The sequence below is a fragment of the Solanum dulcamara genome, chromosome 4 (genome assembly GCF_947179165.1).
Source record: "Solanum dulcamara chromosome 4, daSolDulc1.2, whole genome shotgun sequence".
Lineage (NCBI taxonomy): Eukaryota > Viridiplantae > Streptophyta > Magnoliopsida > Solanales > Solanaceae > Solanum > Solanum dulcamara.
In genome coordinates, this window is record NC_077240.1 from 17,080,431 (window position 1) to 17,107,791 (window position 27,361).

Sequence of the window (27,361 nt, forward strand, 5' to 3'; positions counted from 1 at the left end):
ATCAACTTTGTGTCGGAACGTGACACCCGATTCAAATATATGTTGGAACGTGACATCCGATCCAAATATATGTCAGAACGTGATGACCAATTCAATTTATGTGTAGGAACGTAACACCCAATCCAAATGTACCACAATCACAAGTACATCAGTATTTACCATGTTATATCACCGAGAACAAGTTCATCACAAAAAATAGGCCAGTAAGTGATCATTTCACACATAATCTAGCATGTCTCTCTATTCATATACACATATGCATATCATGAAACAATTTAACATACATATGAAATACATATGGGAAACAAGATCATCACCTACCTCAAATTCAAGCTTCAACAACCTTACAATGCAAGAGTTTTTTTTTCCGGGTACGTTACTCTCGTTCTTGGTTTAGAAAATAATAAATACATATAAAGGATCAACACAATGGCCTAACTATCAAGAAATATAACACAATTCACATCCTAGGTCAAACCCGTGATCATAACCCCACCCTAAGGCTATTTCCCACCATTAGTTTTCAGTTCAAACCCTGCCCTAATAATTACCAACCTTAGTTTCTAGGTTCTAGAAATCAAAGAACGAATTTAGAGAGTAGAATCCTTATCTCAAGGGTAGAAATTCATGGAAAATTGATGAAAATCGACCTAGGTTGCCTCTTGAAGTCTTAGAAATTGTTCTTGCTGAAAATACAATTTCTGGGGGTTTTCCCCGACTTAAGTCGTGACTGTCTTACTTTAATGGGACCATACCGCTCTGGAGGGACAAATCCCGTTCTGGCGGATGCATGAAAACAGAGAGCTCAGAGCTTGAGCTCTAAGCTCCCATTTCACAACACACCCCTTACCCAAGAGGTATTAAAATATACCCTTCACACCAAATTTGATTCCAGGAGCCTTACTCATCCGATTGCGATTTCGCGAAGCCATGAATATTTCATATCGTCTTGGCTATCAACCTATCTAAATAAATCAGAGATTTGATCTTCCACTATTCACCAGGTCACCCTAGACTTCACTTGACTTGAAATTTGTTAAGTTTGCCTAGGCTAAATTTTTTTGAAGTTACTACCCGAAGTATCTGGCCCAAAAATCCTTCCCCACTGGCCTATCCATAGCGACGGGTGTTGACACTTAATTTTGACCCTACAATACGTAAATTAGCTATCGAGTTTCTTTGAATTTCAAATATTTTTGAAATAATTAACTTTTATAAAAACAAAGATATTTTTATGTTATTCTTAACTATTTTTATTTTTTTATATAAATTTTAGTATAATATACATATTTCTATAAACTATGTCTTTGATTACTATTTATGTAGTTATTTGAAAATCATCTCAAAAAGATTTTATTTTTTAATTAAATACAATGTTAGTTAGATTAGTTTAGTTATAGTTTGCATTTTTGAAAATTTTAGTTTTTTCTTTAAAAAAAATAAACCCCCAATCTCCCACATCAAAAATTGTATAAAAATTTGAAGTTTTTAGAGCCTATATAAAGGCTCATATTCTTATTAAAAAGAGAGAAGAAGTGAGAGGTTTTTTAGCCACCCCAAAGTTAGAAATTTTCTTAACTTGGCTAGGATTTTGGACACTTGTCCCCAGCCTAAAAGTTGTAAAAAATTTCTAGCTTTCAATCTAAATTTTTCTTCAAGGAAAATAGGAGATTGAAGTCAAAATTTAGGCTAAGAACAATGTTCTTATAATGTCGAACTCACGAAGGTTCGAGTCTAAATTTTTAGTCTTTTCTTTCTTTTGTAGATTGGAGTTTCATCAATCTCTTGGGTGGTGGTGAAGTTTTCTTCCGCTCATCGTCTTTGGTCTTGCTGCCCGGAAAGAGGTAAAATCTTTTCTCAGCTTTATTTTATTTAATTATTTCATATTTTATATTTAATTAATTCGTACTCTTATTTTTTTTAGTTAGCATGTATTAAGAATAATTAGATTAATGATAAAAGAAATTTATAGTTAGCATGTGTTAGAATTAATTATCTATTATTTGTTAGGATTTTTTCATGAAAGATTTTAGTTTTGTTCATTATTTTTCCAAATAGTTTCCTTTGACAATATAGATTTTCATGTTTTTAATTTCTTATTTTAACATGATTTAGTTAACAAAAATACGCTTAAAGTTATTATTCAATTAGAACTTTCATGGCCTAATTGATTTAATTCATTCTTTAAAATTTGAGCTAGTATAGAGTATATATTAAATCCGTGTTCTTTAGTTACTTGAATATATTTCTTCTTTCCTTTCCTTTGTCCACATATATGCATGTTGTTAGTCACTTCTAGGATGCTCATCAATTTGATAACTTAAAATATCATGATATGTTCCTTGGTCTAGCTTAAAATAAGTAAATACTTATGTAATTTTATTTTGGTGCATGTGATATCAATTCGAATCTATCTTTGGACCCCATCGTTGTATATTGTTGAGTTTTGAGTCTCCATCATCTTGTTTGAATTGCTGAAAAGTTGATAAATGGAAAAAGATGGTAATATTCATGATTTATATATTGATATTAGGCTATATGCACAGAATACAGGTGGAAAAAGTGTCGTATAAATTGATATACAGTATATATATAGTCTGATATACAGTGATATACATTCCGATATACAGTGTGTATATAACTGCGATATACAGTGTGTATATAGCTGCGATATACAGTGGAATTGTGCTTAAGACCCAAAACGCAAATAGCCCAATAGCTTAGTTCAGACATACAGAAACTAAGTGTCGGGCAATATTTTCATGTGTTATTTATTGTTTATTTATATTAATTTGGGTTGTAATAATTTATTCACTTATTATATTTATGTTTGCTTAGATATTAATTTTAATTTGTTTTAACTTAATTAAAATCCCCTAAAGATAAACTAATTCATGTTAATTTACTCTTTAGATGATTTTCTACCTTTACTTAGACATTTGGTAAATTATATATATATATATATATATATATATATATATATATATACATGTATATTATTTTTAATATTTAAGTTTGATCATTTTTTCTAAAAAATAATTTTAAAGTCTTCGTTTCCTTTTAAATTAATATTTTTAAAAGTTAGTCAAATAATTTTCAAATCGTCGGATAACCGCGCGTTAGCGGCCACTTTGAATGCTTAACACCTTCTCAAAGTGGAAATAAGAACCTCATACCTTTTTCTCTGAATTTTTAAGACTTAAATCTGTTAGGGTATTTTAAATTAAGTTTTCTTAATTTCTTTAAAAAATTAAGTGGCGACTTCTCTTTTTCTAAAATTGATTTTTTCTTTATAAATTTGAAATTAATTTTAAACCGTCTTTTTTCGACATAACAATGGAGACAGGTCGTTACATCGTTGTACTTTGCGAGATAGATCATGTACCCCTGTATGAATTTTGTTTTAATCAAATATTATAAAAAAATTTAAAAATATATATTTTCACTTTTGTCAAGTGAAAAATATTGAGTTATTTGTGTAACAGTAGGTACAAATGGCTCAGGTATACACACCATATCCTAATACTAGTATATTAATAACATCTCCATTTTGATTAATCATATACATTCTCATTTAATACGTATACAGCCTCTACACACTGCACACTAATGAGATGCACGAATAATAATAATAATTATAATTATTATTATAAGAATAAAAGAAAAAAAATTGATATATTTTTTAACTTTGCAATTTAGAGTTGATATACCTTTTGTTAAAAAATGGATGACATGTACCCCTACCATTATACAAACGGCCTAAATATACCTTTTTCCACTGATAGAAATGAAAACTTGATATAAGTTTATTTTCTTGATTATTATTAAAATACAATTCATACATGGATACATTTGACCCTTCTTACAAAGTTCAGGGGGTAAAATTGAAATGTAACAAAAAATTGTTATTTAATTTGAAAAATATATTATAAATTGTTGATCAACGATCACTATAATATAACTATCGATAAGCAAAATATGACAATAATTTTGAGATTGGCGGAGTAATAATATATGATCGTAAATCTCTTTTATACTCGTTTTAAAAATTATATTTTAACATTTTTAAAATATGTAGTTTAAAATTAATTTAAACATAATAGTTAATAAAATTACTTAATTAGAGGTCATATTAATTACAAATACAATTATTGATTCGCAAATTATCAAATCAACGTATTATAGGGGTATAAGACTACAACATTAATGTGTGACTCTCTTGGGTTGTTGTTAACTAAGGTTGAAACATAATAATTAATAAAATTACTCAATTAAAGGTAATATTAATAACAAATATAAGAAATGATTCGCACATTCTCAAATCGATGTAATATAGAGGCGCAAGACTACAACATTGTGACTCTCTCAGGTGGTTTTTAACTAGGGTCGACACATATTAACTATATATTTTTTATAATTCATATAATGTGTTGATGTCTAAAGTATTTTGAGTTTTGACTATCGATATCTATATATTTTCAAATCTTATTTAACAAATTATTTAAATATATAATTAAAATTTATTTAAATATAATAATCAATTAAAAATACTTAATTAGAGATCATATTAATAATAAATATAAGTAATAATTTGCAAGCTATCATATCATCGTAACATAGGTGCACAAAAGCACAACATTGTGACTCTCTTGGATTGTTATTACCTAGGATCGACACTTATAAATTATGTGAATTTTATAATGTACTGATATCTACCACATCTAAAATATTTTGAGTTTTGTATGTTGTTATTGAAATATTTGCAAATTATATTTAAAAATCATTTAAATATATAGTTTAGAATTGTTTACATATAATAATTGATGAAATTATTTAATTGAAAGTCCTAATAATAACAAAATATAAGCAAGAATTTGCAAGTTATCAAATCGGTATAGCATAGGGGGTGCAAGACTAAAGCATTAATGTGTGACTCTCTTGGATTATTGTTAATTAGAATCGACACATATGAACTATACGATGTTTATGATTTGTTTAATGTGTCGGTGTCTAAAGTATTTTGAGTTTTGACTATAGTTATTGAAATATTTTCAAATCTGAATGTGTAGTTTAAATATATTTAACATAGATAATTGACAAAATTACTTAATTAGAGTCCATATTAATAACAAATATAAGTAAATGATTCGCAAATAATCAAATTGGTGTAACATAGAAGAATACACAGATTAATTATTTCTTTATTGGAAAAAGTTTTACTTCAATTCAATTCATTTTTATGTTTAAATGAACACAATATAGTTAATTAAAAATATAAGAGTTTTATATCTAAAATTTTGTATATTTCAATTTAAAGAAACATTTAGTAATTCAAATTAAAAATATTTAAGAGTTTAACTCTAAAATTTTGCATATTTAAGTATTTTTTTAAAATATAATTTGAAAATAAGAAAATCGATTTATGGATGGAATCAAATATGCAGTATTTACAGACAAAAGTATTCAGTTATTGGGGAAAAATCAATATACTTCTAATGTCGAATCAGGATCAACTAGGACAGAAATAAAGCATTGGGTCGAACTCTTCTTTGGTGTCAAGGTAATAGCTATGAATAGTCATCGACTTCCGGGAAAGAGTAGAAGAATGGGACCTATTATGGGACATACAATGCATTACAGACGTATGATCATTACGCTTCAATAACGACAGTCAAAATCAAAATACTTAAGATATGGTAGACATCAAAACATTATAGAAATCATAAAAATCATATAGTTCACAAGTGTCGATCCTAGTTTACAACAACTCAAGAAAGTCACACATTAATGTTGTAGTCTTACATCCCACTATGTAACAATCTGTCCCCGTCGTTATGGATAGGCCAAAGGGAAAGGAGTTTGGGTTAGAAAACTTTGAATAGTAGCTTCGAAAATTTAAGTTTAGGCCAGACTTAGATGAATTCCGAGTCAGACGAGGTCTAGGGTAACCTGGTAATAGGTGGGGGATCGAATCGGCGATTTGATTACATTAGCTGATAGCCAAGATGATACGGATCCTTTACGGCTTCACGGAATCACATCTAAGTGAGTAAAACTCCCGAAATTTGATTTGTTGTGAAATGTATAATTTAAGATGCCATGGGATAAGGTGTGTTGTGAAATGAGAGTTTGGAACTCAAGTTCCAAGATCTCTGTTTTCGTGCAACCCGTCAGGGTGGGGCCGCCAAAGCGGGATGATCTCGCTGTGGCGGGACAGACGGAACTTAAGTCTGAAAAAATTCCAAAATGATTTATTTTATTCCACTTCGTTCTTGAAGGACCAAAAATGACTTAGGGCGATTTCCTACTAGTTTCCACCCCAAATTTGTGCCAAAAGTAAGTAAATTACTACCTAAACATGTAAATTGATTCCTATAACCAATAATCTATAGTGAGTGATCTTGAGGGAGGGTTTTGACTTGAAAACTAATGGTGGAAAGTAGCCCTAGAATGGGGGTTAGGATCATGAGTTTGGCCTAGGATGAGAATTCTGTTATAATTCATATTAGTTAGGCCATGTTGTTGATCCTTTGCGTGTATTTATTGTTTTTAGACAAATAACAAGAGAATCGAACTTGAAAAGGGAAAGCTAGAGCGCCTTAGAGTTGTTAAAGCTCGAATTTGAGGTAAGTGATGGTTTTGTTTCCCGTATGTGTTTCATGTACTTGCCATTGTATGCATATGTGCATATGAATAGGGAAGCATGCTATGAACTATATGAAATGATCACTACTGGCCTGTTTTGTGATGAACCTATTCTTGGTGATATATTGTTGACTATTTTTTGTAATTTATGATTGCTTTGTATGTTTGGATCGGGTGTCACATTTCAATACATCATTGGATCGGGTGTCACATTCCGATACAAATTAAGTGTTTGCAAATTCCATGGGAGGACCCTTACGTGAAATTTTATGGTATTGGGATTGATGAACTGTAATCTTATTGAATATTGTTTAAGATGAAAATGATTAAGTTATTCTGTACATATGTGTTTATTATGTGGGGTTTACTTGTCCATGACTCGCTTATTGGCTAACCGCGTGATTCTACTAGTACACTGTTGATTTTATGTACTAATACTACACTTGCTTTGTCTTTGTTGAGTACATATCATATTCAGCCCGCTACAGAGAGACCTCGCTTAGAGGAGTGATAGTGTTCGAGTTCAAGGGTGAGCTATTTTTTCAAGCTGCCGTGGACTCTCTTTTATTCCCAGTCCATCTTCTGGGACTAAGGCTTATTTAGGTTATTTAGGTATTTCCATTTCAAAAAAAAAAGGACGAACGAGGAGTATGAGAAGAGAGTTTCGAAGGTCAGATCGGGTTGGCTAGTAAAGCTCTTTCTTGCCTTACGAAAAGAATTTCATTTCATTTTCCCCGGAATTTTGGAAAAAAGCTGCTTCCACAAGCACTCCAAAGTCTTCATTACATAAACATCCATGTATCAAATTCTGCCATTTCGACGGCCCTTCCACTCGGCACCGTCGAATCACTAAGGCCGACTTTTTTGCTTTTCTAGAGCTCCCCGCAGCTTTTCTATTTTTTGTATCATCGAATGAAAGTACGAATCCTACAACTCTCTTTACTGAGGTAACCAAACTGACCCGCAATGACACGACTATAGCTAGGGGTGTACATAGACCGGGTTGGTTCGGATTTTTTACAAACCAAACCAAACCATTTGTGTCGGGTTATTAAATCTATAAACCAAACCAAACCAATAAAGTCGGGTTTTTCGATATTAATTTTTTTCGGGTTTTTCGGGTTACTCGGGTTTTTCATAATATCTAATAAAAAACACAGAGCAGTGCTTCTTAAAAAGAGTTCTAGTACAAAATATCAACGTATAAGATGGAGACAGAACACTGTTTGAAGTTTTAACTTTATAATATAACTTTATAAGATGGGTTTTTTTTGTATATTATTTAGATGGGCTTCTCAACTCCAAATCTAAATGTAAGAAAGAAAATAAAAATTATGAAAAAAATTCTAAAAATATTTATAAATTATATTTTAATAAATATTTTTATGTATAACATAATTTAAAAGTAGTATATCTATAATCGGGTCGGTTTGGGTTAGGTTTGACTTTTTTTAGTTAAAACCAAACCAACCCTATAATGGTCGGATTTTTTTTCCAAACACCAAACCAAGTCAAACCAAACCACTAGTCGAGTTTTTTTTCCGGTTTGATTCGGTTTGTCGGTTTGGTGCGGTTTATCGGTTTGCCCTGTACAGCCCTAACTATAGCTATAGCGCCCATAAAATAGAGGGTTGCTTGTGGATGGTGTGCCACATCAAACACTATTGTCATTTTATAAGATAAATTTGTCCAATTTAAGTGTTTAAGATATCAGTACATCATTTTTTATTTTTTTTTAAAAAGAGACAGCGAAAGAAATCAGTAAGAAGAAGTAATAAACTAGAAAAGAAAAAAAAGAAGAATTAAGGAATTGAAAAAGAAATGAAACCATTAAATGTTTTGTGGGATTCTCAGACTATTTTTTCAAAATAATAAATGCTTTCTAAAATTAACTTTCTTTTAAAAAAAATTGTTTTGAAAAAAAAGATTATTTTAATCCTTAAAGATAGGTTTTAATGATGTTTTGGTAGTAAAAAAGCGAATGTCTTAATTATTTTCTATATTGTATAAGTAAACTATTTTTGGAGAAGTCCGCCGAATTCAATCCCAAGGCAATTGGGCGGCTGACACACACCCCATTGGCCAACTTCTCTCATGATGGTTAATTATGTCGTAAATGCAAGTTCTAGCTGAACATTTGCATCCAATGGTCATCAGTAGGGCTGTACAGGACAAATCGATAAATCGCATCAAATCGACAAATCGAATCAAACCGGAAAAAAAACCCGACTAGTGGTTTGGTTTGACTTGGTTTGGTGTTTGGAAAAAAAATCCGACCATTATAGGGTTGGTTTGGTTTTAACTAAAAAAAGTCAAACCGAACCCAAACCGACCCGATTATAGATATACTACTTTTAAATTATGTTATACATAAAAATATTTATTAAAATATAATTTATAAATATTTTTATAATTTTTTTCATAATTTTTATTTTCTTTCTTACATTTAGATTTGGAGTTGAGAAGCCCATCTAAATAATATACAAAAAAAAAACCCATCTTATAAAGTTATATTATAAAGTTAAAACTTCAAACAGTGTTCTGCCTCCATCTTATACGTTGATATTTTGTACTAGAACTCTTTTTAAGAAGCACTGCTCTGTGTTTTTTATTAGATATTATGAAAAACCTGAGTAACCCGAAAAACCCGAAAAAAATTAATATCGAAAAACCCGACTTTATTGGTTTGGTTTGGTTTATAAATTTAATAACCCAATACAAATAGTTTGATTTGGTTTGTAAAAAATTCGAACCAATCCGATCTATGTACACCCCTAGTCATCAGCATACTCGAGCCATCCATCTAAGCCCATCATGATCCAACTAAATTAGGCCCCAAAAAACTCAACCAAATACCCGACCCAATGAGAATAACTAGAAATTGGAACACTTGAGATACCATACCAAATTCTTTCTCCAGAACATACGTTGCTCAAATTATGGTTGACAGTTGAAGAAACAAAAATACAATATGCTTCTTCTTCATCACAGAATTCCTCTTCCCTTCTTTCCCACCACCACCACCACCACCAGAAAACTAATCCTAATTCACTCCATGTCCACTTCATCATCACAAAAAACTCCTCATCAATTGGACCAACACCATCAACAAGAAGAAGATGAAGAAAAACAAGCTTCATTAGCTCAAGTTTTAAAGTACCACAAAGAAACGAAGCATTCTTTCACCAACTACGCTCGTGGCCCTCGCGGTCTTGATTGGGAAAATCAACCCAACCCTTTTCGCCGTTACGTTTCTTCTCCACTCATCCCTCTGTTACACCCTCCCTATTCCGATGAATCTCCTCTTTACTCATCAGTTTTCAAGACTCTCCCTTTTCTGAAACCCATTTCCAAATCAACAATTTCTCAGCTTTTCTACGATTCTTTAGCATTATCAGCTTGGAAATCGACTGGGTTTTCAACGTGGTCCCTTCGTGTAAACCCTAGTAGCGGAAACCTTCATCCAACTGAAGCGTATATTATTTGTCCACCTATTGAATCAGTATCGGACAAAGGATTTGTGGCTCATTATGCTCCAAAAGAGCATTCTTTGGAAATTAGAGCTCAATTCCCATCTGGGATTTTCACGAGATTCTTCCCTGAAAATTCTTTCCTTATTGGGTTATCATCTATTTTTTGGAGGGAAGCTTGGAAGTATGGTGAAAGGGCATTTAGGTATTGTAATCATGATGTGGGTCATGCTATTGCTGCTGTTTCAATGGCAGCAGCAGGGCTAGGATGGGATGTGAAAGTTCTAGATGGATTAGGTTATGAGGAGTTAGAGAAGTTAACGGGCGTTGAAAATTTTCCCAAGTTTAAAATCCCATCTCGGCCCGTGAAAGGGGCAATGCCAGAGATTGAGTTTGAGCATCCAGATTGTGTTCTTTTGGTTTTTCCTAGTGGTTTGAGTCAATTTGAAGTGGATTATAAGGAATTGAGCTGCGCCATTTCGGAGTTTTCAGGTTTGGATTGGAAGGGCAAGCCTAATGTTCTTAGTCAAGAGCACATTTGTTGGGATATTATATATAGAACAGCTGAAGCAGCGAAGAAGCCATTAACAATGTCTAGTTTATCAGTAGTTGATCCATTTCAGAGTAGTGGAACATTTAATGAAAGCTCTTATAAGGATTTAAGTTTAAGGGAAGTGGTCAGAAAGCGGAGGAGTGCAGTTGATATGGATGGTTCTACCGCAATGTCCAAAGAAACATTTTATCAGATATTGTTGCACTGTGTGCCTTCTGGTTCACGTGATGGAGAGAAACTTGTTAGGCCACTGGCATTGCCGTTTAGGTCACTTGCTTGGGATAGTGAAGTCCATGCTGCTCTGTTTGTTCATAAAGTTGTTGGCTTGCTGAACGGATTATATTTTTTGGTGAGAAATGAGAACCATTTGGATGATCTTAAGAAAGCTACTAGAGCTGAGTTCAAATGGGTGAAACCAGATGGTTGCCCTGATGATCTTCCTTTATATGAGCTTGCAAGTGGAGATTGCAGGGAGCTTTCAAAACGATTGTCATGCCATCAGGTATATATTTTCCGTTCTTTGATTTGATCATATTAGTGAATTTTTTTAAGTCATGTTAGTTGGGATTAATTTGTCTTTAAATATAAATAAGTAACTGCTGGAATGGAGAGGGACCAGATGGAACAGAACATATATTGGTAAAATGGAGCCGACCCCATTTAGTTTGGGGTTGAAGCTTAATTGTTGTTGTTGTTGTTCTTTGATATGATCGTACTTGCGGATGAACAAACAGAACACCTCACTATTTTGTGATCAGATCTGGATCCAAAAAATATAGTAACTTAGATTTTGTCGCTTCAAATCCAAGCTTGCATCCCTTGTTTCTCTATTATCTCATTATTTATGTTCCTTGCACAACACAAATTAACATTATTGTTGTGGTTCCTATAATATTTTGACATTTTGGTAGGAATTTCGAAAAAGTTGTCATCGTAAACCTGTAATTAGTTGTTACCTTATCGTCCCCCCCCCCCCCCCCCCCCAAACACCCCCCATTACTAAGTGCTTCTACTCCGTGTACAAATTTTTTGAAATGTTCATTCTCCACATCTAGAGATGAATATGTGTCTTCCAGCGATTAAATAATAAAGCTAAAAATAAGGGTAAAACAAACTTTTTGTCCAACATAATATATGTTGATGGCAAACGGAGATGATCCTTTTCTAGTTTTCTCTCTTTAACAGTCACATTATATAGAATCGTGATGCTAGGTGGACTTAACAGTGCAATAAAGCTCATTTTGTTGCTTGTGGTACTTCTAGTGACCTCTTTTGGAACTATGGATACTTCTTTCTACAGGACATTGCTGGTGATGGCTGCTTCAGCTTGGGTATGATTGCACATTTTGAGCCCTCCTTGCGCAATAAGGGTTCATGGATGTACCCTCGGTTATTTTGGGAGACTGGAGTTCTTGGCCAAGTTTTGTATCTTGAAGCACATGCAGTTGGCATCTCTGCTACCGGAATTGGCTGTTTCTTTGACGATCCTGGTATATTCTGTCTACCCTCTCTTTTATCCTTACATTGTAATAAGAGCATAGGACTAGGAGTTGAACTTGCCATAGTTTAGTCTCTTTCCTTGTGGAACCTCTTTTAGGAATAATTTCATGAAGCTGGACTCAATAACATCCTGTTAGAATTGTATTTTTTGCTCAAGATGCGTCAAAAGATATTGTGATCTGATTCCAGATATGGGGAAAGTGAAAAAGGAAAAAGATACGAAAACATTCAGGAAGTCCTCCCATAGTAATATGAACTTGGTAACTGGTCCAAATAAAAAAAGGTAGCATGAACTTCATGACAAGCAGCATCCTTATTCTGCGTGTCATATCCTTTGAGATCTGATTGAACCCAGCTATTAGCTTGAATACTGATACACCAATCAAGCACTGCCCATCACCAACAGCATCCCTTCAAGCCATCACACCACCCCCTCCAAATAAGAAGGATAAGGGGAAACAATTAAATATTGAAAATGGATAGGCACCCGGAAAAGGAAAAAATTCCTGTAAGACGGTCTATGTGATAACAATAAACGGTTCATCTGAGTATGATTATACTGTAGTCCAAAAAAATTCTAGCAGCTCTCAGCTGAAAGGAAAGGGTAGGTCATTGTCTCTTGAAAGCAAGGGTATAGCCACCACTCTATTTTCTATAATAACTCGATATAAGAGTCTGGCCAGAAAGAAATTCAGGATTGCAGACCAATTAGTGCTTAAGGGTAGAGTAAATAGAGGCTGCAAGTTTTATGTGTAAGACTTCACTGTATATCCTATTTTCTGATGCTGGTAATTCAAGCATTAGACTATCATAATTGGACTATTATAATATGAACCTGAAGATACGCATTATCATCATTTTGGATATTTTCCATTTGACATGATGAATAAATCTATTGTGGCCCTTTTCATCTTCCCCTTTCCTCTCCCAGAATATTAGTTAGCGGTGTTGTGTTTTGGCTTGTTAACTTTTTTCAACTAGATTAATTGGATGTTGTAGTGCAACTAATCTGTCGCCTTTTGCATGATCGTTGCCAGTACATGAAGTTCTTGGGCTGAGAGGATCAAAGTTTCAGAGCCTCTATCATTTTACAGTTGGAGGTCCAGTTGTTGACAAGAGGATAATGAGTCTGCCAGCATACCCAGGACCAGGCGATGATGCATGATCTGAAGAATAGTGAAGATTGTCTGACTCATTATGTCCAATTTCACAAACATAACAAGCAACTACATGCCGATTTTCACATAAAGTGGGTTGCAAGAAGGCTTACTGCTCATATTTCTTCAGAGAAAAATGGAGAAAATAAAAATTCCTATAACCTAAAAGGTAGAAGAAAATGTATGTCCTGACATGTTATATTATATAGTTAGGAACCACTATTGAATCTATGTCCATAATGTTAGCAACTTATGCTTTTGCTAATCCCATCATTGTACAGAACCAACATTTTTCTTCTTCCCTCTTTCAAGCATTGCAACATCTCTTCTGAAGCCTGTATGGTCCATGTGCGGCTTGTTAAATTTCCTTTTCTTTGATCTCTTGGTTCTGGTCTTTTCTACAACTTTTAGAGCATCAATGAGTATAAGATGGTGGCATTGCAGCTATTAGTCATGAGGTGAAAGACTTTGAAGGGTGTACATTTTACTGGCTGTTTTCGATTCAATATAGTGAGCACATTCAGGTTACTGATATAAGTTGTAGTTTCATATATTTAAGTCATTAACTGATATTACATTATTTTCTCGCCACTTCTCCTCCCTCTCCCCGACAGTCTTGCGTGTTCTAGTTTATTGGTAGTGGTACTGATGGTTGTGGTGGTGGTTGGTTTTTTTTTTTTTTTTTTTTGGTCAGAATAATAACTTCTGTTGCTTAAATCAAAATATTGCTGGGAGCTGTTGGTGTTACTATCATGACTGGGATTTTAAACATTCTCTACGATAAGTTTGTCTCACAACCCAAGGGTATGCCTGTCATTCTAATTAAACAGTGTTTAAATTTTATTTATATTTATAGATAAAATAAGTGTTGGGTAATTATTTCCATTAGTTTATATTTTTTTTTGAAAATAGTTACTCAGTATATGTAGGAGTGTGATGTAGTGACATATAGTTAATATATGTGGAGTGGAAGTTTAGCTGAATATATCTCAAAATTCAGACGAGATTGTGATAAAAGGAAGAGTTTAAAATGTTTGAAAGGCAAAAACGACTTGTATTTCACAATTTCTTGCTGTCAGCCATACAATGATCTAATAATTACTAAAAAGAGAAAAGACATACGGCATTCTAAAGTTGGTCTAAAAAGGTAACTTCATATTCAAATTTTATACTCCCTATGTTTCCTTTTACCTCTTAAAATTTTTTTAATTGTCAAATTTAATAAATAAAAAAAGTACAATTTTATTTTACCTATTATATTCTCAATTTATTGAAAGAATTAATATCTTTGGTATTAAAATATTTTAAAATTTAGATTATGACTTTAGTGATTAAAAGGGCAGCCCGGTGCACTTAAGCTCCCGCTATGCGCAGGGTCCGTGGAAGGGCCCGACCACAAGGAGTCTATTGTACGCAGCCTTACCTTGCATTTCTGCCAGAGGCTATTTCCAAGGCTTGAACCCGTGACCTCCTGATCATATGGCAACAACTTTTTAGTGATTAATAAGGGTAAAATGATAAACTCATCATATCAATAATTGATTTTTTAATAGATGTGCCAAATCAAGAATTGACAAGTAAAAAAACCCGGAGGAAGTAACTATCTATTACGCCTATACATAAAGAAAGTTGCTAACAACTTGAAAATAATTTTCCGAAAGTTTTAAATGAAACTTCTTAACGTTTAATTAAATAGATAATTTTTAAACAACTCAAGTAAATAACTTACAAATAGCTGAATGAGACCGCTTAAAAATCCTTATAATAACTTTTCTTTTCTAGAAATAGCAAGCTAAATCAATTTATTTACTAGAAACCAATCTCAAAAAATGAAATATCACTTTATTTATAAACTAATCTCAAAAGAAAAATAACGTTTCTCTCCAACTTTTGTAGTATTTTTATTACTAGTACTTTCTCCGTCTATTTTTCTTTTATTTATCCAATATTTTTAAAAATAAAATTTTATTTTTATTAGTTAATTTTAACATATTAAAAAAATATTTTTTAATGTAATTAGTTAATTAGTTAATGTAAGTTTCTCTATTTATTACTACAGTAGTAATAGCAAGTGGGTGTGGCAATCAATTACACAAAGCACCAAACCCATCAGGCGTGCGACCACCGAAAGATTAAAAGAAAAAAAAAACAGACAAAGCAAATAGATGCTTCTCAATGTTTGAGAAATTGTCGGAAAACTCCATCGCCATCACACCTTTAAACTCTCCTCTTCACTTCCGGTAAGGGATCTCCGATCAGGTATCCTTTTTTCTTTTTTTAACAAACTCTTTTATCTTTATAGAACTTGTTTGCTTGAAGAAATTGACACTACATCGCATTTTTTAAAAATAAAAGAAAAAAGAAATTTACACTACATCTCCTAGGGTTTTACCATCATTTTTAGAAATAAAAAGAAGAAAAAAGTAACCTTTGATTGTTTTAAACAATTGGGATTTTACTGGATGTAGTTATTCCATAGAAGGACATCCTTAATACACCCATGTCTCAACTTTAAACAATTGGGGTTACTATGATTTTTGGCTTTGTGTCAGTTAGATGTCTATATTGCTAATCTTGCAGATTAATCAAGACTGCTTAGTTATGTTTGTTATTTTTTCTGTTTTTTTGCAGTGTTAAGGTTATTATGTATGTTGGACGCCTTCAGTCATTGATGTGTATTTTTCCTAGGTATGTTTTTCGGATTATTCTACTTTATTGTTACATTTTTGGTATCGTGCTTAGAAGACTGTGCCCCTGTTTACTTAATTCTCACAGTAGCGCACTCATAGAGGTGTTTTTACGTGCAATTTCCTTACTTTACTTGAATCTGTATATGATTTTTGTTTCTTTGAGGCTCTTGATCTACCTGAGTCTATTCATGTAGTTTTGTGCAAGTTTGTGCTGATTTCAAGTTTATTTTGGAACCTTCTGGCTATTCAACATTGGATCACTTTTAGTTTTTACTTTTCAGGAATATATTTCAGTGGAAAGTTGATTCCTTGTTCCATATGCATTTTCTCTTAAACTTACATCCCTTTGTTATCTATTCTAGGTTATCTATTATCTCTAGGGTCTCCGTGGTTCAAATTAATTGTCAAAGCTTTTGATCTGCCAATGTGTTGGAGTCAACTTTGAGAAACCTCTACCTCTTGAGAGAGATCTTCATAGCATGGTAGAAAATTTAGGGAGACTTTGATACTTCGATAAAGCATTTGTGCATTGTGATTGTCGAATGTGAAAATTCACCCCACTAATTCTTGGCATAGAAACTTAATTCAAGACTAGTGTGGTAGGGTGAGATTGTCTTCAATCAACTTCAAGAAACTCATTCGATAGGACGGTCTTTCAAAATTATCAAGATTCCATGAGAAGTGAAAATAGTTTTTTTTTTCAACTTAGAGCGAAAGAACATGTATGAGATAATTTGGTAGGATCATCTTCACCATGATATGAAGAGAACCAAAATTCTAAGAAGTGGGATTGGATTTATGGAATTACAGTGAACAACATCAATTTTCATGAGTGTGCCTGATCAGGAAGCATGATTCTTTTTCTTTGTGTAAAAATATATATGAAAATGTCCTTTCAAAAATTGGAGTGTCTGTTTAAGAAAAAATCTGGTTTTAGAAATCTCTGTATATAGCTGAAAGGACAAATTGTTTAGTATTGGAGCGAAATTGACCTGATTGAATTGATATATACAAAGGATTCACGTAGTCGACTCGAACTGATTTGGAGATGAGCCTAGTTTTTGCCCAATCTGTTGATCAGATCAATTCCTAGAAGAATGGTATGCTGTAAATGTTATAATTATTAAGGAAAATGGGCTTCTTTGAGAAAATTGTGGCTTTTTTTGGGAGGAAATGTGGATTTTTTTGGGAAGTTTTCAGCAAGAAGATGTGTGCAGTTTGGATAGTTCTGCTAGAACTTTTAAACCTTTTTTTAAGAGATGCATTTGTTGCCTTCATACAATGTCGAGTTGCATGTAAAGGGAGTAAAACATTTTCCTCAGTTACTATTAAAGTGTTAACAGTACAAATTGTGTTAGCATTTTGAAGGGTCTCATGTCCAAACATTGTAGTCTTTCAAGGCTTGATGGAAATGTGTTTTTCTTGTCATATTGGGGTTTATTAGGAAAAGACTAAATTATAAGATGGAGTAATGTTCCATGCACACAAAACTATTTTTTATATGAAGGATCATATTATTTTGGATTATAATATTACTTCGTCTAGAAAGATCATATTTTTTTGGAATAAACTTTGATAGTATCTTTTGGAGATTTAGAAGATTTTTCTTTTTTCAAAATATACTACAAAATCGTAAAATTTCATCATTTGTTATCTGATTTAATATAAAACTAAAATTATTCGGTATTTAAGGCAAATATCTCTTTATTCAAATTTCAAACTAATTTCAAGGTACTCTAATTAGAAAAATAATTACTCCCTCCATTTCAATTTTTTTGTTTCGTTTTGACTTGGGCGGAGTTTAAGAAAGTAAAGAAACATTTAAATCTTGTGGTCTTAAACTAAAGATATATAAAATGTATCAAAATATCCTTTAATCTTGTAGTCTTAAACATGCCATAGGGAAAGTTGAAGTTAAAGAGTTGTCAAAAAAGAACAGAGACATTTTCTTAAAGGACTAAAAAGGAAAGTAACACAAACAAATTGAAATGGAGGGAGTATAAGACATAAAATATAACACAAAAAGATGTAAAATATAGCCAAAGTCATTGTGTAATTGTCACTGAAATATTCACAAACAAAATATGTGTCTTTACTTTGCACCTAATTTTTTTATGCCTATGAATCAATATTTTTATGGCAAAGACAATAATAATTCTATTCTTTAGATAGCAATACTTTAGTTTTCTTATTTAAATTTTAGAGTCCTTGCAACAATATTTGATCTATACATATGACGTAATTTTCCGGTGAAGGCTGTTCACTGATCACCCTTCCACCACTGTAGCTCCGCTACTGGTTATTCGACCCTTGGTCATTAATTGCTTTCATTTGTTTTGTGCTAAGTGAACCCTGTTAATTTGAACTAAAACATGGATTTAGTCACAATTGAGAACACTGGATGCAAGTTTGTCACAGTTGAGGAGAAAAAAACATATCTTGTGGAATTTCATGTGTCCTCTTTGGTTGATGAACAAAGGGCTAGAAGGCTGTTTGTGGCCTCTAACTGATGATGGTTGGAATAAAGTCATTTTTACTGCCAAGTTATCGGTTCACCCGTTAAGAATATTGGACAACTCGAGTCCTGAACTGATAACCCGGTAAAAAAAAAACTTTAACTGGTATCCATAGAATTTTTTTGGGTCGGGTTATAGGTTACAATTTGGTTTTGAACAGCCCTGGTTGGCAATTTTAGTTTATTAAGTAGGGTCCAATGTAGTTTGTTTTGGTTAGCCTAATGTGCAAGTTAAACTAGGATTAAACACCACAGCTATGCTCATTTTTGACCTGTTTGCGGACAATCTTAGGGCTAAAATAAGCCGGGGATAAAAGGGTAATCTCAGATTGAGCAAATTGAAATATGTGATTCTCCTATTGGCTAATACTTGTCCTGCCTCTTATGGGCTAATTTTGAGAGGAGGGGATGGGTTGGAATTCCCCCCCAAGCCCTAATCCGTGAGACCCTACAAAATATCTCTTTCTCTAGCAAATGTGGGCAGCAACTCTGAGATTCAAAAGTAGCAAAAAAATACCAGAGTGTTTTTAAGCTGTTCTTTCGTTGTTACTACTGTGGTGGTGCTTGATTTTTGCTGTGTTCGATAGCTGTTGAGGGAAAACAGAGTTCTTCATTGCTGTTTGTTTCAATGGTAAATCTGAAAACCTTGTATTGTAAATTTGCCTAGTATTAAAGATGGATTAAATGTTTAGCTTTGTTGGTGGGTATTGAATGCTATTTCTTTGGTAGAATGTTGCATTCCAGTGAGAAGATTTTATCAAGTTCCTATTTTTTCTTGTTCAAGTCTTTGCCTATGATTCTACATCCTTTTTTGTCTTTTTTGGTGTTTTTTTTCATGTGTCATTGACAAGAGTTAGTTAGGTTTTTGTTTGTTTGTTTTTGCATCACATACATTGAGCCAACACATCCCTGTTTTCACCCCTTTATAGGAAAGGAGTTATAGAGTTTTTCCATTTGAAGTGACGTTTTGAGAAGGTATTATTTATTCAGAGTCACCACTTGAAATTGAGTTTTGATGTTCCAAGTCACTTTTTATTTGAATCGCTAATCAAAAGGAAAGTTTTTGACTCTTGAATTATTATTTATTGGTTTGCGTAAACAAGATCGGGTAAGGAATTCTATTTGACTGTGAAAACTAGACTGGCTAAGGAATTTTGTTGACCGGGAGAAGGTGTTAATGCTAAGCTATTCACTCCAAATCCACAGCTCAAACACGTGGGCAAATTAGGTGTTCACTATTACATTAAACTTAATTAAACTAAAGACTATTGAATCTAATTAATTGATTAATTAATTAATTAATACTAAACTGCGCAAATAAAGGAATATTTTTTTTTGTCTGTGGGGGGTTATTTTGTGAATGAGAGACGCAATTAAAAAATGCACCAAAGTCGTGAAATCTATTAAAGTAAACTAAAATTATGCTAAATGTTGTCAACTTTAGGAAAATTTAAAATGGTGCAAAAATTAGGTGTTCACAATGTCAACTCCGGTGGGGTAAGTTTATGGAGAAGAATTATGAAATAAAAGGAATTCATTGAGTGGGTTGACTTTGGTGTTGGTTGTGGAAGGAGTATATGATTTTGGTAGAGCGTGTCGTATAATGGACTAATACTGAAAAATGATTAACCCTCAAGGAGACCTGTGCAGGGTATCACTTGTGTATAATCTGTCAAAAGGCCATTCAAGTGGGAAAGGAAGGAGCTGGAAAAATTCCTTATGGAATTTGTGACTCTTATCTTGTAGATGGGGGATATGAGGTGGGAGTGGAGGTGAGGGGGGGGGTGATGTTTGGAGGGGAAAGGGGTTCAAATCTCTCTCCGTAGATTCCTTGTATAGAGAACTTGTTGGAACAGGGTAAAGGAAGGAAGTTCACATGTGGAATTAGGTCATGTTCTTCACTCGGTAGGTAATTGATCCATGTTGCATAGATTGGGGTTAGATTTTTGTGAGGTATAATCAACATTTGTAATTGTGTCCTCTACTGCTAAGACCATATTGATGTATACTAATGGTTTCTTGATCTATTCCCCCCACGCGACCCGGGAAAAAAAAAGGAAACATGGTATACTGTATACAATTGGAGATGCAATGCCAACGATAAACTTCTAAGGGAAGAAGGAGACAGATCATGGTGAGTTGGTCCAGTTTACATAAGGAGCAATCGAAAACACATGCCGTATACCATTCCATTGCAGGTCTACATCACAATTATGGATAGGTATTCATATTGTTTATTATTTCATGGGTTGTGACGACAACATTGGGACAAGTGGTGGAGGAATTGAAGTACCAAAGATCGGCAATGGCAGGAGTACAGCTTGCCGGAACAGCAATGTCACGTATCCTTGTAACTAATCTGGAAAAGAGGAATAGAAAATGTTCTGTAAATTGTATGTAAATGTCCAAGGAAGTTAATTTCGTTTCATTTATCTTTTGGGGTAAAGAGAGAATTCTAAGGTAGTTAGGCCAACAGGATATATTTTTTCCGGAACCAGCTGAGAATCTTAGCTGTCCCAAACCTGGTTCAGTTGGTCCTTTTTTTGTGGGGGGGGGGGGGCGTGGGACTGGGATTTGGGGGGGGGGGGGAATATGAGTCATCACTCTATCTTGTGCTCACTTAAATACTGGTTGCTTTGGAAAGTTTTCTGCACTCCAAACAGTTATGCGTGAAATTGGTGCAAGAGAAGATGTCATTTGATTATCTGTACTGTCGTTTTAGATGTATCGTCTTTTATTGGTTTGGATAATTCAAGTGAAGAATACTTACCTATTAACCCTACCCCCTTCCACCAATAAAAAAAAAGTGTGTTCAAGTGAAGAAACTTTTCTCGAGTTTGGTTACAGAAGATATTTTTATGGAGACTCAGAGGAGGTGGTATAGAACTCTTGTTGAATGGAGGGTTTTGGGAGTAGACAATGATGGAGAATAACTTTTGAGTTATGACTTTACAATTGATAGGCTATGTTGCTCGGACTCAGGTGGTGATCTAGAGGTCGGATTAAAATTTTAAGATTCAGGGTTATTACTTCGATTGATTTAAGTTATTGAGCTAAAGTTAATATAATTTAGTTCTTTATAAACATGTAATATTTTGTTCATAAGATATCTCATGTAATTTGTATAACTATAACTATATATATGTATATGATACAAACCCAAAGATCAAACTGAATACCGAATCAATATATACTTCTTGGTCATCGATGTAATCAAGGCACCCAAATTAAGTTGACCAAATCTGGTGTGGATCCCACACCCAAATCGTGTCAATCCAACATCAGGCAGTGGGGATTTTGCAGGGTCAGAGGAAAAAAAGAAGATAGGGGATCCCTGTACTTTTGCTTTGTTTGACACTGGTGAATTGCTGCTTAGATCTGGACGTGTTAGTAACATTTACATCTCTTTATGAGATCTCATGGTAAAATTTGCTCAGAATGGATATGCTGATGTTACCAGTTTTTTGTTTTTCCTTTGGTGTCACCAAGCCTTTTATTTTCTTTCTGTTTGGTTGCTTACCCAAGTGTACTCTGCTAGTAGTTGCTTAAAGATTTTTTTCCAACTTTGGCTGATTTTTCTGGACGGTGCAACTTTTAGATGTTGGAAATTTATTTGCATGTTTTGTGATTGGTTCATGATGCATCTGTGACGGAGTTTGGGTTTTACAGGTTAATCGCTACAAACTTTTAGGGGTTGGGCTTTGTCTAATCTATTCTCATTACAAGTAGCTATGCAACCCAGTGGTGCAAAAGATACACTACTCCGTGAGAGCAACAGCCAGAAGGTCCATCCACAACCAATGGAGGAAGCCGCAAACCAAAATCCTGAAGCAGTTGAAGCTGTGGTATCTAGGATTTTTACAAATATCTCCTCCCTGAAGTCTGCCTACATTCAACTCCAATCTGCTCATACTCCTTATGACCCTGATAAAATCCAAGCTGCCGATAAACTTGTAATTTCAGAGCTGAAGAATCTCTCTGAACTGAAGCACTTCTACAGGGAGCATAATCCCAAACCTGTGTGTGTTTCACCTCAGGACTCTCGCTTGGCTGCAGAGATCCAAGAACAGCAGAGTTTGTTGAAAACATATGAAGTTATGGTGAAGAAGTTTCAATCTGAGATTCAGAACAAAGATTCTGAGATTCTTCAGCTACAGCAGCAGATACTAGAGGCCAGTCAGAAGCGGATCAAATTGGAGAAAAACCTTAAGCTCAGGGGCTTGTCAGCGAAAGAATCAGAGAATGTAGTTAACGAGGATGGGCATTTCTCTGTAGACCTAACTCCTGAGCTTTTCAGGTCAGCCGTTGAAGCTGCTTATAGGGCCATTCACGACTTCTCTAAGCCATTGATCAACATGATGAAAGCTGCTGGTTGGGATCTTGATGCTGCAGCAAACTCCATAGAGCCAGATCTAGTTTATGCAAAAAGAGCTCACAAGAAATATGCGTTTGAATCACATATCTGCCAAAGAATGTTTGCTGAATTCCAGAATGAGTTCTTCTGTGTGAAACACGAGAATTCAGTTGTCCCCAAGGATGGTTTTTTCCACCAGTATCTTGCATTACGGGAATCGGATCCACTAGATGTTGTAGTCCAAGGTCCAAAGTCCCTTTTTGGGAACTTTTGCCGGAAGAAATATTTGGAGGTGGTTCATTCGAAGATGGAGTCTGCATTTTTTGGGAACTTGGATCAGCGAAACTATGTTATGAGTGGTGGACACCCAAGAACAGCTTTCTATCAGGCTTTTCTGAAACTAACCAAGTCAATTTGGCTTTTGCATAGGTTGGCATATTCATTTGATCCTCCAGTGAGGGTTTTTCAAGTCAAGAGGGGAACCGACTTCTCAGAGGTTTATATGGAAAGCGTTCTGGAAAATTTCATTGTAGACGAAAACGAGAATCCTAAGGTTGGTCTGATGGTAATGCCTGGTTTCTATGTCAGGGGCAGTGCGATCAAGTGCCAAGTCTACCTAACTGGTGTGAAGGTTACCGAATGACCACCTATGTATATCGTGTTTTCTGCTTTATGGTATGCTTTATGTTTAAGCAGGTGTGTTTCTTGTTATATGCTGGTTAGTCTGATGTAAAATGTGTCTTCAGTTTATGCCTAGACTAGATATCTCAAAGATTATAAGTCAACTTTCATCTGTTCATGGACATGATTTTGGGACGTAGGTGGTCTGTATCCCAACTATAAGTTCTCTCATAAACTTTTTGCGTTTATTAATGAAATTCATTTTGGTTCCAAAACTGAATGTATGTCACATATTTTTTGCCGGTATAATCCATGATAGCATATTATCTGCGCATATTTTATGATAAGGAAATGCATCTTAGTAGCTATGAGTCTATAACAAGTAGACTTGGTTTCGTAGTTTTTACAAACTTGTTTTAGTTTTATGTCCTTTTTTCAATACATTTAAAAATGTCTTTTTTTTAATTCAATTTGTTAGTGGTTATAAGAGATATTTTGTCATAAAAAGCCATCGATATGAGATCACGGAGTTGACTATGTCCTAGATGCGTTATGCATGGACCGTCATCTTAGCTGTTTCAAGTTGTTTTTTTTAGCACATGCATACTACCTAAATACTTTTATATTAATATAACTCTCTTCTGAATTTTTGGACGGTTTAAGAAAACCTTTTCCTTCAATTATACCTAAATTGATGTCGTGTCTCACTTCAATCTTTTGATTTTGTGTTCTACGAAATTCTCCAACCTAAATTAACGAAAGAGTAAAGTATTTTTTTTCCTTCTGGAAATAACAATATTAATTTGAGAAAAAAAGCTACCAACTCAGGATGATCTTGTTCTTGATGCCTATTATCTTGAATAGCAAATTTACTTCAACCTATGTAAAGGAGGTCAAGCACAACATCTTTATCCTTACGTGTATTTGTGAACTTAGTTGACCGTAGTGGGTCTAAAAAGAGGTAGAATTAGGCCTAGAAATATTAGACAGGAGATGACACATCAGTAGTTTATTGAGGACATGACCCTAAATAGGATGATATGTAGATCGAGGATTAGGATGAGCGTTGCCTAGTTCCGTATCAATGTTATTTTATTACTCTCTTATTATCTTATTCTTCGATTTTATTGTCTCTTTGTTTTCAATTATTATATTATTTGTTGTTGTTAGTGTTCTCCTTGCTTTACTTAAGTCGAGGGTCCATCGGAAACAACTTTTCTACCTTGTCAAGGCAGGGGTAAGCCTATATGCACACCACCCTCTCCAAATTCTCCTTCTGAGATTACATTGAATATGTTTATTTGTAGCGTTTCTTAACCTAACAAGTTGTTGCTAATTTTTTTATTTTAAAACTAAAAATTGGCTGGAAGGATTCTCAAATGGTAAGCTCCAGCTACCGTGTGATGAGTGCATTTGATCTTCAAAATAAAAGTGACAGTCTGAATTATGAGATCTCAGATCTCTGCATTATACTTTAGTACTATTTTAATATTTGTAACATTATATGATGGAATAAATAATTTAGCTTGATACAATCATTATACTAATCAGTAGTTTACTCTATGTTATATTAATTTATTTAATTTGTCTGAGACAAGTTGCGTTATTCATGGATGGGAAAGTCTGCTCTGCACAAATTAATCAAACCGTTGGCATAACTTACCAGACAACCAATTTAAGTTACGATTTAAATCCTATTTTACATTATTTAACTTACTGTTGTAGATTAATTACAATATTATTAGGAGTAGCAGTTAGTGTTGAGTAATGACAACATTCTGCCTATGGCAAGGCCCACGAGGGGTAGGATGGCCTGGATCGGAGTCATGATCGAACATGACGCTTGCGTGATGAATTTAGTTAAAAAATAAAGTTGCATCTTTGCTATCAACTATAACTTTTGGCGTAACACTTGATCCTAACAAGTGGTATCAGAGTCAAAGTCATGAATTCGATTCCCAAGAGCAACAATGTTGTGTGAGTTCCATGCCTATGGTAAGGCCCACATTAAGAAATAATGGTAAGAGCAAAAACTTTGCAGCTAGTTCTTTGAAGGTTCTTGCACGTGTAAGATCATTAAATTAAAAGAAACGAAGTCAACTCTCATGTACTTCCCTGAAAGTTTTAATTAAAGGTGTATTTTATTAAATTTAATTTTAAAATTCTAAATTTGATTACTATTACATGTAGTTATTTAATAATAAGAATAGTATGAACAAAAAAAATCTCTCTTAATTTGCTAAAATGGACAAATAACTTAAAATATATATTTCTAGTATAGAGGGCAAGTAAAATAAAACGGAGGGAGTATATGTGATAAACACTTCCCTATATAAACCCCAATCCTCTATTCACATTTCCACACCACAACAACACAATTTTCAAGCATTCTCTTTTTTGACAAACTAAACTACCTATAGGTTTTGCTTTCTTCTATTTCCAACATATAATGGAGAAAATTACCCTTTCCCTAATTTTGTTTCTCTTCAATATCTCTATCTTCGCATTTGTTGGAGCAGTCGAGGGCGCTAATACGCAACCTCGTGCCAACAAATTTGTGGAGTCGCAGTGCAGGCGCACACGTTATCCAAAGTTGTGCACGACTTCTTTGTCAAACTATATCACTACCACATCTGAACCCCAAGAGTTAGCTCATGCAGCATTGAAAGTGAGCTTAGTTAAAGCTATCTACACGAGAGCCTACGTGAAGAACGTTTGCAAGCAACTCGAAAAGACTAAGGCCAAAGATTATCAAGCGGTGAAAGATTGTTTAGGTCAAATCTCAGATGGAGTTTCGTTGCTTTTCAACTCGGTGGAAGAGCTACACCATTTGAATTTAGATAAGGAAAGTGAGTTTGTATGGCATAGAAGTAATGTTCAAACTTGGCTTAGCACAGTGTTAACTGATGCTTTCACTTGCATGGATGGGATGTCTAACTACAAATTTGGTGGTTATAAAGTAAAGGCTACAATTAAGGCTAAAGTTCTAAATGTTGCACAAGTCACTAGCAATGCTTTAGCTTTGTTCAATGGATATGCTCTTAGGCATAAGGTTTCTCATCACTGAAACTCTGGCAAAATTAACAAGCACTAAAATTTAAAGGGAATCCACTTAAATTCAAACTCACTGTATTTGATTTTTTTTGTTATATTCTTTTTTTTGTTATGTATGTCAAAACGTACGTATGTAACTTCATTAATTCTATCTGTAAAATAGATTTTGATACTTTTTGTTTCTTGTTTTCTTTTCCTTGTTATTCTACATTATTTGAAGCACGTAACAATACAACTCGTCCAGCTAAAAGAATAATTATATTTCTGCTATTCAAGCAATCTAAATCAAACCCAAAGCTTTCAGATGGATATGCCCAAAATGACCTGAGTATGTGTGTATATATATATAAACACACACACTCAACCAGCCTGCCTAAGTCTTGATGGGACGTATTCATGAGCGAGTTATATTTTCATGGATTATATTTGATACTTCCTAATATATGGTCAATACGTCTGATTAACCTCCATTAGTTTAGTGGTTCTTCAAATTATAATGAAAAATGACATAATTTTGCAACTTATGAATTCAGATATTCGGGTCTGAAATTCATGATTTTCAGTATTGCAAATTATCTACTTGAGGTCTGAAGTTATTTGTTTTTAGTTTCAGGACACACATATTATAGATGTATGTGTAAAAATTTATGTTAAAATATATTAAGTGGGCTAGATTGCGTTGATAATAAAAAGGAAATAGAATTATTTTGTATCATATATTAAGAGGCCATATGGAGCCATTTTTTGGGGAAAAAAAAAGAAAAGTTCGTCTAGAATTTGCTGGAAAGTCGCTCAACTTGCA

The 27,361-nt window shown here is 33.8% G+C and overlaps 3 protein-coding genes across 4 annotated transcripts; all 3 read left to right on the plus strand.

Moving 5' to 3' along the window:
- The first annotated feature begins 9,479 nt into the window (after positions 1-9,479).
- On the plus strand, positions 9,480-13,703 carry LOC129886694 (uncharacterized). Its single transcript, XM_055961489.1, has 3 exons — positions 9,480-11,170; positions 11,969-12,158; positions 13,206-13,703. Exons 1-3 carry the CDS (start codon positions 9,617-9,619, stop codon positions 13,331-13,333), a joined length of 1,872 nt encoding a protein of 623 aa, XP_055817464.1. The 5' UTR covers positions 9,480-9,616; the 3' UTR covers positions 13,334-13,703.
- Positions 13,704-15,416: 1,713 nt separating this feature from the next.
- LOC129886695 (protein GRAVITROPIC IN THE LIGHT 1) lies at positions 15,417-23,780 on the plus strand. 2 transcript variants are annotated; one of them, XM_055961490.1, is made up of 3 exons: positions 15,417-15,584; positions 15,957-16,013; positions 22,200-23,780. In XM_055961490.1, exon 3 carries the CDS (start codon positions 22,262-22,264, stop codon positions 23,525-23,527), a length of 1,266 nt encoding a protein of 421 aa, XP_055817465.1. In that variant the 5' UTR covers positions 15,417-15,584; positions 15,957-16,013; positions 22,200-22,261; the 3' UTR covers positions 23,528-23,780. The 2 variants fall into 2 exon arrangements, with proteins under 2 accessions (XP_055817465.1, XP_055817466.1); XM_055961491.1 differs by having other exon boundaries at positions 15,417-15,565.
- Positions 23,781-25,913: 2,133 nt separating this feature from the next.
- LOC129886701 (21 kDa protein-like) lies at positions 25,914-26,604 on the plus strand. Its single transcript, XM_055961496.1, has one exon. The coding sequence runs from the start codon at positions 25,955-25,957 to the stop codon at positions 26,570-26,572; it is 618 nt and encodes a 205-aa protein (XP_055817471.1). The 5' UTR covers positions 25,914-25,954; the 3' UTR covers positions 26,573-26,604.
- Positions 26,605-27,361: the final 757 nt, after the last annotated feature.

What these genes read in the sequence shown, in the direction of transcription:
- LOC129886694 (XM_055961489.1), top strand. Translation starts at nt 9,617, where the DNA reads ATGCTTCTTCTTCATCACAGAATTCCTCTTCCCTTCTTTCCCACCACC. An exon ending in AACGATTGTCATGCCATCAG is followed by an intron (nt 11,171 to 11,968) that starts GTATATATTTTC and finishes TTCTTTCTACAG; the next exon opens with GACATTGCTGGTGATGGCTG. An exon ending in CTGTTTCTTTGACGATCCTG is followed by an intron (nt 12,159 to 13,205) that starts GTATATTCTGTC and finishes GATCGTTGCCAG; the next exon opens with TACATGAAGTTCTTGGGCTG.
- LOC129886695 (XM_055961490.1), top strand. Translation starts at nt 22,262, where the DNA reads ATGCAACCCAGTGGTGCAAAAGATACACTACTCCGTGAGAGCAACAGC.
- LOC129886701 (XM_055961496.1), top strand. Translation starts at nt 25,955, where the DNA reads ATGGAGAAAATTACCCTTTCCCTAATTTTGTTTCTCTTCAATATCTCT.